This window comes from Rattus norvegicus, chromosome 16 (assembly GCF_036323735.1).
Source record: "Rattus norvegicus strain BN/NHsdMcwi chromosome 16, GRCr8, whole genome shotgun sequence".
NCBI classification, from domain to species: domain Eukaryota; kingdom Metazoa; phylum Chordata; class Mammalia; order Rodentia; family Muridae; genus Rattus; species Rattus norvegicus.
In genome coordinates, this window is record NC_086034.1 from 43,853,346 (window position 1) to 43,869,020 (window position 15,675).

A 15,675-nucleotide genomic window follows, 5' to 3' on the forward strand; every position below is an offset into this window, starting at 1 on the left:
ATCTTCAACAAAATCATAGAAGAAAACTTCCCTAACCTAAAAAAAGAGATACCCATAGACATACAAGAAGCCTACAGAACTCCAAATAGATTGGACCAGAAAAGAAACACCTCCCGTCACATAATTGTCAAAACACCAAACGCACAAAATAAAGAAAGAATATTAAAAGCAGTAAGGGAAAAAGGTCAAGTAACATATAAAGGGAGACCTATCAGAATCACACCAGACTTCTCGCCAGAAACTATGAAGGCCAGAAGATCCTGGACTGATGTCATACAGACCCTAAGAGAACACAAATGCCAGCCCAGGTTACTGTATCCTGCAAAACTCTCAATTAACATTGATGGAGAAACCAAGATATTCCATGACAAAACCAAATTTACACAATATCTTTCTACAAATCCAGCACTACAAAGGATAATAAATGGTAAAGCCCAACATAAGGAGGCAAGCTATACCCTAGAAGAAGCAAGAAACTAATCGTCTTGGCAACAAAACAAAGAGAATGAAAGCACACAAACATAACCTCACATCCAAATATGAATATAAAGGGAAACAATAATCACTATTCCTTAATATCTCTCAATATCAATGGCCTCAACTCCCCAATAAAAAGACATAGATTAACAAACTGGATACGCAACGAGGACCCTGCATTCTGCTGCCTACAGGAAACACACCTCAAAGACAAAGACAGACACTACCTCAGAGTGAAAGGCTAGAAAACAACTTTCCAAGCAAATGGTCAGAAGAAGCAAGCTGGAGTAGCCATTCTAATATCAAATAAAATCAATTTCCAACTAAAAGTCATCAAAAAAGATAAGGAAGGACACTTCATATTCATCAAAGGAAAAATCCACCAAGATGAACTCTCAATCCTAAATATCTATGCCCCAAATACAAGGGCACCTACATACGTAAAAGAAACCTTACTAAAGCTCAAAACACACATTGCACCTCACACAATAATAGTGGGAGATTTCAACACCCCACTCTCATCAATGGACAGATCATGGAAACAGAAATTAAACAGTGATGTCGACAGACTAAGAGAAGTCATGAGCCAAATGGACTTAACGGATATTTATAGAACATTCTATCCTAAAGCAAAAGGATATACCTTCTTCTCAGCTCCTCATGGTACTTTCTCCAAAATTGACCATATAATTGGTCAAAAAACGGGCCTCAACAGGTACAGAAAGATAGAAATAATCCCATGCGTGCTATCGGACCACCACGGCCTAAAACTGGTCTTCAATAACAATAAGGGAAGAATGCCCACATATACGTGGAAATTGAACAATGATCTACTCAATGATAACCTGGTCAAGGAAGAAATAAAGAAAGAAATTAAAAACTTTTTAGAATTTAATGAAAATGAAGATACAACATACTCAAACTTATGGGACACAATGAAAGCTGTGCTAAGAGGAAAACTCATAGCGCTGAGTGCCTGCAGAAAGAAACAGGAAAGAGCATATGTCAGCAGCTTGACAGCACACCTAAAAGCTCTAGAACAAAAAGAAGCAAATACACCCAGGAGGAGTAGAAGGCAGGAAATAATCAAACTCAGAGCTGAAATCAACCAAGTAGAAACAAAAAGGACCATAGAAAGAATCAACAGAACCAAAAGTTGGTTCTTTGAGAAAATCAACAAGATAGATAAACCCTTAGCCAGACTAACGAGAGGACACAGAGAGTGCGTCCAAATTAACAAAATCAGAAATGAAAAGGGAGACATAACTACAGATTCAGTGGAAATTCAAAAAATCATCAGATCTTACTATAAAAACCTATATTCAACAAAACTTGAAAATCTGCAGGAAATGGACAATTTCCTAGACAGATACCAGGTATCGAAGTTAAATCAGGAACACATAAACCAGTTAAACAACCCCATAACTCCTAAGGAAATAGAAGCAGTCATTAAAGGTCTCCCAACCAAAAAGAGCCCAGGTCCAGACGGGTTTAGTGCAGAATTCTATCAAACCTTCATAGAAGACCTCATACCAATATTATCCAAACTGTTCCACAAAATTGAAACAGATGGAGCCCTACCGAATTCCTTCTACAAAGCCACAATTACTCTTATACCTAAACCACACAAAGACACAACAAAGAAAGAGAACTTCAGACCAATTTCCCTTATGAATATCGACGCAAAAATACTCAATAAAATTCTGGCAAACCGAATTCAAGAGCACATCAAAACAATCATCCACCATGATCAAGTAGGCTTCATCCCAGGCATGCAGGGATGGTTTAATATACGGAAAACCATCAACGTGATCCATTATATAAACAAACTGAAAGAACAGAACCACATGATCATTTCATTAGATGCTGAGAAAGCATTTGACAAAATTCAACACCCCTTCATGATAAAAGTCCTGGAAAGAATAGGAATTCAAGGCCCATACCTAAACATAGTAAAGCCATATACAGCAAACCAGTTGCTAACATTAAACTAAATGGAGAGAAACTTGAAGCAATCCCACTAAAATCAGGGACTAGACAAGGCTGCCCACTCTCTCCCTACTTATTCAATATAGTTCTTGAAGTTCTAGCCAGAGCAATCAGACAACAAAAGGAGATCAAGGGGATACAGATCGGAAAAGAAGAGGTCAAAATATCACTATTTGCAGATGACATGATAGTATATTTAAGTGATCCCAAAAGTTCCACCAGAGAACTACTAAAGCTGATAAACAACTTCAGCAAAGTGGCTGGGTATAAAATTAACTCAAATAAATCAGTTGCCTTCCTCTATACAAAAGAGAAACAAGCCGAGAAAGAAATTAGGGAAACGACACCCTTCATAATAGACCCAAATAATATAAAGTACCTCGGTGTGACTTTAACCAAGCAAGTAAAAGATCTGTACAATAAGAACTTCAAGACACTGAGGAAAGAAATTGAAGAAGACCTCAGAAGATGGAAAGATCTCCCATGCTCATGGATTGGCAGGATTAATATAGTAAAAATGGCCATTTTACCAAAAGCAATCTACAGATTCAATGCAATCCCCATCAAAATACCAATCCAATTCTTCAAAGAGTTAGACAGAACAATTTGCAAATTCATCTGGAATAACAAAAAACCCAGGATAGCTAAAGCTATCCTCAACAATAAAAGGACTTCAGGGGGAATCACTATCCCTGAACTCAAGCAGTATTACAGAGCAATAGTGATAAAAACTGCATGGTATTGGTACAGAGACAGACAGATAGACCAATGGAATAGAATTGAAGACCCAGAAATGAACCCACACACCTATGGTCACTTGATTTTTGACAAAGGAGCCAAAACCATCCAATGGAAAAAAGATAGCATTTTCAGCAAATGGTGCTGGTTCAACTGGAGGGCAACATGTAGAAGAATGCAGATCGATCCATGCTTATCACCCTGTACAAAGCTTAAGTCCAAGTGAATCAAGGACCTCCACATCAAACCAGACACACTCAAACTAATAGAAGAAAAACTAGGGAAGCATCTGGAACACATGGGCACTGGAAAAAATTTCCTGAACAAAACACCAATGGCTTATGCTCTAAGATCAAGAATCGACAAATGGGATCTCATAAAACTGCAAAGCTTCTGTAAGGCAAAGGACACTGTGGTTAGGACAAAACGGCAACCAACAGATTGGGAAAAGATCTTTACCAATCCTACAACAGATAGAGGCCTTATATCCAAAATATACAAAGAACTCAAGAAGTTAGACCGCAGGGAAACAAATAACCCTATTAAAAAATGGGGTTCAGAGCTAAACAAAGAATTCACAGCTGAGGAATGCCGAATGGCCGAGAAACACCTAAAGAAATGTTCAACATCTTTAGTCATAAGGGAAATGCAAATCAAAACAACCCTGAGATTTCACCTCACACCAGTGAGAATGGCTAAGATCAAAAACTCAGGTGACAGCAGATGCTGGCCAGGATGTGGAGAAAGAGGAACACTCCTCCATTGTTCGTGGGATTGCAGACTGGTAAAACCATTCTGGAAATCAGTCTGGAGGTTTCTCAGAAAATTGGACATTGAACTGCCTGAGGATCCAGCTATACCTCTCTTGGGCATATACCCAAAAGATGCCTCAACATATAAAAGAGACACGTGCTCCACTATGTTCATCGCAGCCTTATTTATAATAGCCAGAAACTGGAAAGAACCCAGATGCCCTTCAACAGAGGAATGGATACAGAAAATGTGGTACATCTACACAATGGAATATTACTCAGCTATCAAAAACAACGAGTTTATGAAATTCGTAGGCAAATGGTTGGAACTGGAAAATATCATCCTGAGTGAGCTAACCCAATCACAGAAAGACATACATGGTATGCACTCATTGATAAGTGGCTATCAGCTTAAATGCTTGAATTACCCTAGATGCGTAGAACACATGAAACTCAAGACGGATGATCAAAATGTGAATGCTTCATCCTTCTTTAAAAGGGGGAACAAGAATACCCTTGGCAGGGAATAGAGAGGCAAAGATTAAAACAGAGACAGAAGGAACACCCATTCAGACCCTGCCCCACATGTGGCCCATACATATACAGCCACCCAATTAGACAAGATGGATGAAGCAAAGAAGTGCAGGTCGACAGGAGCCAGATGTAGATCTCTCCTGAGAGACACAGCCAGAATACAGCAAATACAGAGCTGAATGCCAGCAGCAAACCACTGAACTGAGCATAGTACCCCCGTTGAAGGAATCAGAGAAAGAACTGGAAGAGCTTGAAGGGGCTCAAGACCCCTTATGAACAAAAATGCCAAGCAACCAGAGCTTCCAGGGACTAAGCCACTAACTAAAGACTATACATGGACTGACCCTGGACTCTGACCTCATAGGTAGCAATGAATATCCTAGTAAGATCACCAGTGGAAGGGGAAGCCCTTGGTCCTGCTAAGACTGAACCCCCAGTGAATGTGATTGTTGGGGAGAGGGCGGCAATGGGGGGAGGTTGGGGAGGGGAACACACATAAAGAAGGGGAGGGGGAGGGATTAGGGGGATGTTTGCCCGGAAACCGGGAAAGGGAATAACAACCAAAATGTAAATAAGAAATACTCAAGTTAATAAAAAAAAATTAAATTAAAAAAAATGTTCAACATCTTTAGTCATAAGGGAAATGGAAATCGAAACAACCATGAGATTCCACCTCACACCAGTGAGAATGGCTAAGATCAAAACCTCAGGTGACAGCAAATGCTGGAGAGGATGTGGAGAAAGAGGAACACTCCACCATTTTTGGTGGGATTGCAGACTGGTACAACCATTCTGGAAATCAGTCTGAAGGTTCCTCAGAAAATTGGACATTGAACTACATGAGGACCCAGCTATACCTCTCTTGGGCATATACCCAAAAGATGCCCCAACATATAACAAAGACACATGCTCCACTATGTTCATAGCAGCCTTATAATAGCCAGAAGCTGGAAAGAACCCAGATGCCCTTCAACAGAGCAATGGATACAGAAAATGTGGTACATCTACACAATGGAATATTACTCAGCTATCAAAAACAATGACTTTATGAAATTCATAGGCAAATGGGTGGAGCAGGAAAATGTCATCCTGAGTGACATAACCCATCATAGAAAAACACACATGGTACGCACTCATTGATAAGTGGCTATCAGCTTAAATGCTTGAATTACCCTAGATGCACAGAACACCTGAAACTCAAGAAGGATGACCAAAATGCAAATGCTTCACTTCTTCTTTAGAACGGGAACAAGAATACCCTTGGCAGGGAATAGGGAGGCAAAGTTTAGAACAGAGGCAGAAGGTACACCCATTTAGGGCCTGCCCCACATGTGGCATATACACATACAGCCACCCAATTAGATAAGATGGATGAAGCAAAAAAGTGCAGGCCGACAGGAACCAGATATCGATCTCTCCTGAGAGACACAGCTAGAATACAGCAAATACTTAGGTGAATGCCAGCAGCAAACCACTGACCTGAGAATGGGACCCCCATTGAAGGAATCAGAGAAAGGACTGGAAGAGCTTGAAGGGGCTTGAGACCCCATATGAACAACAATGCCAAGCAACCAGAGCTTTTAGGGACTAAGCCACTACCCAAAGACTATACATGGATTGACCCTGAGCTCCAACTGCATAGGTAGCAATGAATAGCCTAGTAAGAGTACCAGTGGAAGGGGAAGCCTTTGCTCCTGCCAAGGTTGAACCCCCAGTTAAAGTGCTTGTTGAGGGGAGGGCGGTAATGGGGGGAGGATGGGGAGGGGAAACCCATATAGAAGGTGAGGGGTTAGGGGGATGTTGGCCTGGAAACTGGAAAAGGAAATAACAATTGAAATGTAACCAAGAAATACTCAATTTGATAAAGATGGAGAAAAAAATCATCGTCAAATAAATACTACCAAAAACATATTTAAGGTACCTTTATAGTAACATGATTTAAATATTCACTTTTTAAAAATTAATCATTTAAAATTTAGCATATCATATGTAAAATCTTCAACAAATTTTGTTTTAAGGTGATTTAAATTGCATCGCTGGTGCAACTTCCAGAAATGGCGCTTTTATTTGGGATATTCAAAAGGGCAAAATGATACAGCGATTTAATGAGGTAAGATTAATTTACTACTGTTGAGTAGCAGAATATCTTACTGTATATCATTTAACTGTTTCATCTCAACAATGCACTGGCATGTATATTTTCTCAATTAGAAAGAACTACAACCTTCAAGACACAGGCATCTAAGGCAGGGATGAATAGTGACTTACTCCCTTCTTCTAGGTGGGAGGATTAACAGCCTCATTAACATTAGTGTAGCTCTAACCTTCACTGAATTGTGCTTATTTTGTTTCAGACATAGGAACCAAGGTGTGTCAACATGGCAATGACTCATGGTAGCAAGGGCCTGACTAAAATCATAGCTCTACTACAATATTTTGTTCTGTTAACAATATCTCATTGTATAGATTCATTATTGTCTTTTTTTTTCATTATTGTCTTAAACCAATTTTTTCACCTATGAAATGAAGAGGTTAGATTCCACAGTCACATTGATCTCCTTTTAAATGCATGACAAGGCTGTACAGCTAGCCTATTAGTAGGATCAAGAAACAAAGCACCACACTGAGGTATCTCTTCTCACATATGTTGAGGCAAATTGAAGTATATGTCTCTCTCTCTCTCTCTCTCTCTCTCTCTCTCTCTCTCTCTCTCTCTCTCTTTCTCTCTGTCTCTCTCTGTATATGTGTGGTCATTAGGAGAAAAAGACATATATTTAGGCAAAGTACAGTATGCTGAGGGTTTTTTAAAGATGAATGTCATGTCTATGTGTGTTAACAATAACCATATGAATGATTTGGTGGATTTTGAAGTGCCATTGTTTAAGCGATTCTCAGCATTTTTTAATGAAGTTATAGAGTATTTCTGAGGTTTATTGGAGAGGCATATAGGACAATAAGACAAACCTATAGGTCACAATGTAACTAGACCCTCACCATGGCCTTCCGTAAGCTTCCTGGAGATCTTTGTAACTGCTGTTGAAAGAGTTCAAAGAAGCCATATCAAGCATGTGACAAACATAAGGATATGGTAGGTTTGTATAAGCAAGTACCCTTATAAGGCAGCACTGTAGAGAAAAATGTTCTTGTGGCATGAGAATTGACCGTGACCAGAGGGACTTCTGTGTCAACTTACCTATTTAAGGAGGCTTTCTTAAAGTTACTAGAACAGATAGCATTCCTAAAGAGCACTTTCCTGTATGGATGATCAACTGGTCCACTTACATTACATCCTAAGGCACAAAGTAGCAGTATGTCTCTGTCCTTTCCCAGAAAGCCTCTGAGTTAGTCATCTTTGGATCTTTTGAGCAGCTTACATACAATATCATATACCCACCCAGGGTCAGAGATATTCATATCCCATTATTCTGACCAGAAATCAAAGCCCTATAGTTTGGATCACATAGTGTGATAGATACAGTTAGAAAAATAAAACAAAATCTTGTTTTAAAAAAATGTGAGGGCCAAGGACTGATAATTGAGGTTGTCCTCTGAACTCCACATACACACCAAGGCAGGTACACTCTGTATTCACACACATGCACACACATGACCATACATACATCCCATCACACACAAATAAAAATTAATGATGTGTATATGCATGGACATATTCAAATTTCTGCCATTGGCATAGCTATATTAGTATCATCTAGAATAAGTTACTAATAAAAATGATTCTTAGAAATAAGTAAATTTTAAAATAAATAATTTTATTGTGAACTGTTTTATATTTTTTAAGCATGGAAAAAATGGGATATTCTATATTGCCTGGAGTCATAAAGATTCTAAACGAATAGCAACCTGCAGTGGTGATGGTTTTTGGTAAGTGCTATATCTGATAGTGTGAAGTTAACCTTTCTAGAAATGACATATTTGATCATCTCAGTTGTATGTTTTGTTTGTACTACTGTGCATTATAAATATTATTTAAATCCCCATGTAGGCACATGCCGTTTTGGCGTGACATATCATTATTGAAGAGCAATGTAACACAGAAGCATTTCAACATACAAAATGGACCAAATACAATTTGACAGTTTTCATGTTTTGTTTGAGGCAGAGTCTTTTAAGGCTTAGGTTGGCCTTCAGTTCCCTAAGTAGCTAATGCTACCTTGAACCCCTGATCTTCCTCCTTTCATCTGTCAAGTTTGTGATTTACAAGGGTACACCGCCATGCCTTGAATACTCATTGCCTTCTAAATGAGGATACTAAAGGAAAAGAATGAACTGCTTTATGGAAACTCAATTTCCCAGAAAATTTAAAAGACACTAGACAATATAAAATAGACACCCAGATTTTCAGATTCTACTATGTATAAAAGGATAAAAGCTGTTGAAAATAGGAATATGTCAATTAATTTCACTGTGCTTCCAATATGCATGCTTTCTTAATTCTCACAAGTCCCAGGCAAAAGTGAATTTCCAAGTAAGACCCCAGACAGAAATAAGTACTTTATTTTAAACTAATGCTAGCCTACATTAGGAATGAAGTTGTTGAGAGTTGTTCCTTAAGAATGGGGAAACATGTCTTCTTCATTAGATCTGGCTGTTTAAAGTTCAATTTTCCCATGCCCACTTTTATAATGACAGGAAGAAACAGAACAGAGGTAAACAAAAACTCATTTTGGAAGTAACACCATTAGTGGCCTTCCTCCTTAAGGAGTCATTTTGTACTTGGTATACACTAAACTCTAAACAATGTGCTTAAGATTTTCTAAATTAAGTAATCCATAATTAACTACACCACACATTGAGAGCCTTATTCAGTTCCATTCATCAGCATCAGCCATCACCAGTATGCAAGCACCTAGCAAGCTTTGATAAGCTTAGTATGGCTTAAAAGCACCTTCCAAAGAGTCCTGGGACATGTAATGTGCTGAAACAGCTTCTTGTATTCCTAAGGAACCAATACCCTTTGCATTGTGGCAATAATAAGATAGGTTGTCAGAGATTGCTTCATTTCTTGTCGTCTAATTATAAGGGATACTTTCCTCTATCAAGGATCTCCAAGTTTAAGATGCATTTCTGAGTATACACCAGGAAAATGTTTTGATCTTGGTGTCCTAACATTGAACAAAGTTTGTGAATCAGCAAGCAAAATAAATTTTAAGCACTTAAATATCAAGCTGAAAATCTTTATGAATGTATGTATTATATATATTAAATCACCTCCAAAAGTACATGAAACTATACTTTTTTATAATTAAAAAATCTTTCCAACAAAATAGCTTCTGAATCAGTTACCATAGTTAATTTTATCTAAATGGGTTATCTAATTATCTAATTCATATTATGTGAACACTTATAGTTGAGAGAATTATTTATATATAGCTCTCTCCTCTCTGTTTTTCCCTGTGCATGCACATGTGAGTGCGTGCGTGTGTGTGTGTGTGTGTGTGTGTGTGTGTGTGTGTGTGTGTTTTACAAGGTTTCTCTGTGTAACCTTGGCTGTTCTGGTACTTTTTTGTAGGCAAGGCTGTCCTTGAACTCATAAATATGTATAATTCTTTGTCTTCTGAGTTAGGTAGGATTAAAGCACCTTTTCTTTCTTTAAGTGTTCTGTGCAATTTTCAGAAATGGCTTTTTATCTTCGAATATCAACCTTTGAATCCTACAGTTACGATTTTGCTCGTTTATGTAATTTTAGCATCATTCGAACACTTGACGGTAAACTACTACACAAGTACAAACACCCGGCTGCGGTGTTCGGCTGTGATTGGAGCCAAAACAACAAGTAAGTTCTCATTTCCTCAGTAATAATTATGCTTCAGAGTGTGAAAAACAAAACAAAACAACAACAAAATTATACCTACTCCCATAGACCTCACCTATTCTTGGATACTTCCCTCAAATGGGGAGCCTTATAACTACTCAGTTGTTTTGGCCATTTATAGTCTGAAGAATAGTGATTTGCTGCCCTCAAAATAATTTTATAATACACTGGGGGAACAACATACTGCTAAGAAATAAAACCATACAATGTGAAACTCTGGAGCAAAATGTCCTTCCTTTTTGACTTTCTTCTAGGCATCTAAGCAGTTCTACATTGGCTTTCTCCCGCCCCCAGCTTGTGCCATAGCCTCTGCACTGCGTAATTCCCCAAGATGTAGAAGTTCAGTGGGTGGATTTGAAAGACAGGCTTGTATGAGAACTACTTATCCTGTAATAATCAGCTTTCATTTCAAATTAAATCCAAGTAAAATTCCACTAAAATTGGACTTCCAACTGACTGAACTTCAAAGAATTGTGTAGTTTGTATTTAAAAGATAAGGTATAGTATGAAGCTTTCTTTAGGTGTTGCCAAAAACCACATGAATTCCTTTATGCTTCCCTGTACTAAATGCAGAAAAACATAAATAAATGTTAAAAACATACTTTCTGAATCAAATAACAAACAATACAAAACAAAGAACCTGTCTTTCTCCCAGTATGTATGCTGCAGTAGAGAACAGAGGGTTTTAGCATGTACCCAGGTGATATACAAAAAAATTCTTATCTTGAAAACTATCACTGACAACAAAAGCTGACATGCAGAGTGTCTCAGTGTTTTGCTTTGTTTTTCACACTCTGTCATTTCACAGTTGTCATATTTAGTCAGCTACTAAGACTGGCTATACTTATAAGAAAAGTGAGGCAGAGAAGCAGACTCAAGCTCAGCAGACTGACGCTGCTATATTAGAATGGAAGGATCCCCAACCATGGCATAAGGTGGATCATATTTCAAGAGACTCGGGTCATACACACATCCCCACAGCGCTCGCTCTCTCTCTCTCTCTCTCTCTCTCTCTCTCTCTCTCTCTCACACACACACACACACACACACACACACACATATACATATCACACATTCGAGCACTTGTGAAGGTACACACACACTACCAGGAAATATCAGGGCAGAGCTAAGCAGTTTTTTTTTTAAACAGCTTAGAGCATTTGTTCAATGCAAGCTGACTCTATTCCTCATCCCCTGAGGTTAGTATTCTCTCTGAATAGCTTTAACCAAGACTGCCCCTTCCAAATATGCAGTGCCTGGGTATTTAATGGTTGATTTTGAATTCTTTCAAAGTCCTCTCAGAAGTCACATGCCTTATTATCCTTTCCTCCAGTCACCTTTGCTACGTTGTGATCAGGCTGCAGATATGGTTCAAAGGCAGGGTGCAGGCTCAGCATATGTGAGGCCCTAGAACACCTACTTCCAGCACAAAGGACGAAAGGAAAGCACAGGTCTATGCACATGATTCCTATGTGCCAATCCAGGAATATTCTCCTACGGACTGTGGATAAAAAATGGAAGTTCTTTTTAAGCATAAAGGACAATCATTAAATCATAGAAGAACCAATGGTGAAGTCTCCTGCTTTCATGTCACATCTGTCCTACTGACTCCCCAACTTGTCTTCCCTCCCTCATGGTCTACCAGTTTCTCACATATATCTACTATATATCATTCCAAGTTTTCATACTCATCATATTGACCATTTAAGCCAGCCTGGATTACATGGCTTAATATAACACTTTCTAGATCTGTCCATACCAAGCTCTACCAGTACTATAGGCCCTACAGATTAGTATTGTCAAACTGATTTCTGTCTGTGCCTACCATATGAGCTCTGAACAAGGACACAGTAAACACACACACACACACACACACACACACACAGGGGGGGAGAGAGAGGGGGGGACAGGGACAACGACACAGAGACACTGAGAGAGACAGAAAGACAGAGTGACAAAGAGACAGAGAGAGAACATACAGAGACATCTGGAACAGTTCTCAGCAGAGAGAAAAGAATCAGACTATATATGACCAAGGCTAAGGAAGTGGGGATGTGGTAAAACTATATGAGTTACAAGGAGGCTAGGAGGAGGGAAGCCTGTGAACTGGAGCAGTCTGGGTGTTTTACATAGAGAAGGAGGTGAGAAAGGCTAGTGTGGACTTTGAAATGTGCAACCCTCCATTGGAATAGGACCTGAAGGAGCCTGGAGGCCAACATGCACTCTGAGTACTAATAGGTATATCAGATGCAAGGGAAATGGATATTGAGGGGAAGATGGGAGGAAACCATTTGACAATTTCCCAAGGACCACCACATATTATCTAACAGCCAGAGATCCATCTATAGTGCAGCGGAAGATGAGACTAGACTCAATTCTGGACCATGTCAGTAGGCCTGCCCTTTTAGGGGGAGAAATATGTTGTCTTTTGTATAGTACATGAACTTTGCCCTTCTTTTCCCAAGGCATCCAAGCACATTGACTATCAGTTTCCTGAACTAGCAAGCTAGTAATTAGAATTGTGACATATTTTAAAAATTGTTAGTAGTAATTAATCTTTGATGGTCATATTTTAACATCTCATTGGTGGCATTTCAGAGACATGATAGCCACTGGCTGTGAAGATAAACACGTCCGTGTCTTTTATGTAGCCAGCAGCTCTAACCAGCCTTTGAAAGTATTTAGCGGGCACACGGCCAGAGTGTTCCATGTCAAGTGGTCTCCTCTGAGGGAAGGAGTTCTCTGCAGTGGTTCTGATGATGGGTATGTTCGAATTCGAATCTTCCTGTCCTTCAGTGAATGAGCTTATTTCTCAGAACTGTACATGTAATATTAACAAATTATTTATGGAGAGATATAAAATGAGTGCTTAGCACCTAGACAACTAATAGCAAGACAAAATAAGTTTTAAAGCCTGACTAAATACTATCTGGTTTATACTGCCACTGTATTCCTGATTTTAATTATTTTTGTTTATTTTGTTCAAGGTAGATTGTTGTTTCTCCATTATTATCAAGAATGTTCATAGAAAGTTATTTTAAAGTAAAAGAAGATCGGAAAAAATTTTATAAAACAGTAATTTATAACTTTTTTGTGTTTGATGTAGAAAACATTTTGTACTCATGAAAACTGACTATAAATCTTGGCATAAGTGAAACATATTAGAAACAAGAGTAATTTTATACTTTTTACTCTTAGCAAGAGTTTCTGAAATGGTATGTTTATATTTTTGATATAATTTGTTTATCACTATTTAAAGATAACCTAAAGTTATGTCAAAAATAATTTTACATTGCACAAATACAAGTCAGAGTTTTATTGAATAACTGAAGATTTTCACCTTCACTCTTCTGGGTTAAATCCCAATTAATTAGGAAAAATTATTGGAAATGTGACTTTCAGTATAATTACTCTATGAACTTGAATATACTTTTATTGATGACACTATTCCAATTTTTCCACATAAACTTTAATACTAAATTTTATTCTGCATGAAAAATAGAATCATCATGTAATGTCTGAAATATATTTTTAAAAGCATCGTTTTACTGATTTATGATGTAGTCATGTGTCTTTACTAAATTCAGTTGATTATTCCCATGGTAGTCACTATTAGTATAGTATTTATAATAAATATATAAATATATAATATATAAATAAATAATATAAATATAGATATTTATACATCCCAAATCTGTCTTTCACGCTTAAAGCAACATGTCCTCAATATTCTAGTTAGTCTTTACCAATGTAGCAGTTCATATTAAACCATTTCTCTCCCTCTCTCTCTCTCTCTCTCTCTCTCTCTCTCTCTCTCTCTCTCTCTCTCACACACACACACACACACACATATTCTGAAACATTTTATTTTCTTCTGATTTAAAATTTTTCATGTAATATATTTTGATCATTTTCCTTCTCTGGCTCCTCCAATATCTTCCTTACCTTTTTATCTTCCCAACTTCATGTACTCTCTCTCTTTCCTATCTCTCAAACCAAAACTAGAAACAAAATAAAAACCAAAACAAATGCATAAAAATGATACAAAAAAGACCAAAAACAAATTTAAATTTTTCTGAAACACTATATTTCCTATCAGTAATGAATTATCAGTAAGAGTAGGAAAAAGTGCGTGAGAATAGATAGCCCTAACATATATCTGCTGTAAGGAGAAAATCTGCATGTATGAGATGTGAAACGCTTTTTAAAAATTGTATTGTTTTACATGTATGGGTGCATGGGCGTTCTGCTTCCATCTGGGCACCGTGAGCACATTTGGCGCCCAAGGAGGCCAGGAGAGGGCGTCAGATCACATAGAGCGGTAGGTACAAGTGGTTATGAGCCATCATGTGGTTGCTAGGAACTGAATCCATCTCTTTCGGAAGAGTAAGCTGTTGTTCTTAATAACCCTGAGTCATATTCCCGCTCCATAAAAATACTTTTAAACATGCTAAAAATATATATATGTTCCATTGAGACAATGTTAACATTTTGGATAAGTTATAATTGAGACATAAAATTGTCTTTCAGCTCTGTTCGAATCTGGGACTATACTCAAGATGCTTGCATCAGCATTCTTAATGGACACACTGCGCCTGTGAGGGGATTAATGTGGAACACTGAGATCCCATACCTACTAATATCTGGAAGCTGGGACTACACTATCAAAGTGTGGGACACCCGAGGAGGAGTTTGCCTCGACACCGTGTATGATCACGGTGCAGATGTGTATGGTAAACTCTTTTCCATGCATTCGTTATTTGGATGTAGTTATGATGCCTTTTTTTTTTTTTTGAGCAACGCAGTAATTAGCTATGGTATTTCATTTTGAAATAATATTTTTTTCCACAATGGAATAAACACGTGTTTATCTTTTGCAAACCTAATAGAATCACCATAACATAGCCAAAGAGACATTAGGGATTATTCAGAGGATGAGGCTCATTAGCATGTGGAGCTCATTCTGCAGGAGCTGAGTTTCTGTGCACATGTATTTGTGGCAGGTACATGTGCAGGTTGGATCCTGTCAGTTCCCTTACTCCAGATCATAAAATTTACAATAATGCTGATATAACTTATCTAACCATTATCTTATTTGGGTGTATTGGTAGCAATGTTTGTTTCTTGAATATAACAATTGTTAGTTCACTTAAGCTTGTGATAGAAAGCAAATTACCCTTGTTGTAGTTATATTTTCTATTACTCTTAAGCCTTGCTGGGAGTACATAGGCATGTCCTGGATAAAAAGGACCTAATGCTGTGCATTCACAACTATATGCTTTCCTTCCATTGTTTTCCTTCTAGCAGAGGTTGTGTAGCCCTACCCCTAAGTGAAGGACTGCAGGCAGTCTG

General features: G+C 38.0%; 1 protein-coding gene across 6 annotated transcripts in view; it reads left to right on the forward strand.

The window, feature by feature from the left end:
• The window catches only part of Wdr17 (WD repeat domain 17), a 131,199-nt gene that overhangs the window by 60,357 nt on the left and 55,167 nt on the right, over positions 1-15,675 (forward strand). For all 6 annotated transcript variants that reach the window (XM_008771249.4, XM_017600361.3, XM_008771250.4 and 3 more), the window contains 5 exons: positions 6,509-6,600; positions 8,290-8,372; positions 10,198-10,284; positions 12,922-13,086; positions 14,854-15,056. In XM_008771249.4, coding sequence (XP_008769471.1) covers positions 6,509-6,600; positions 8,290-8,372; positions 10,198-10,284; positions 12,922-13,086; positions 14,854-15,056 — 630 coding nt within the window. The remainder of the gene's footprint in view (positions 1-6,508; positions 6,601-8,289; positions 8,373-10,197; positions 10,285-12,921; positions 13,087-14,853; positions 15,057-15,675) is intronic.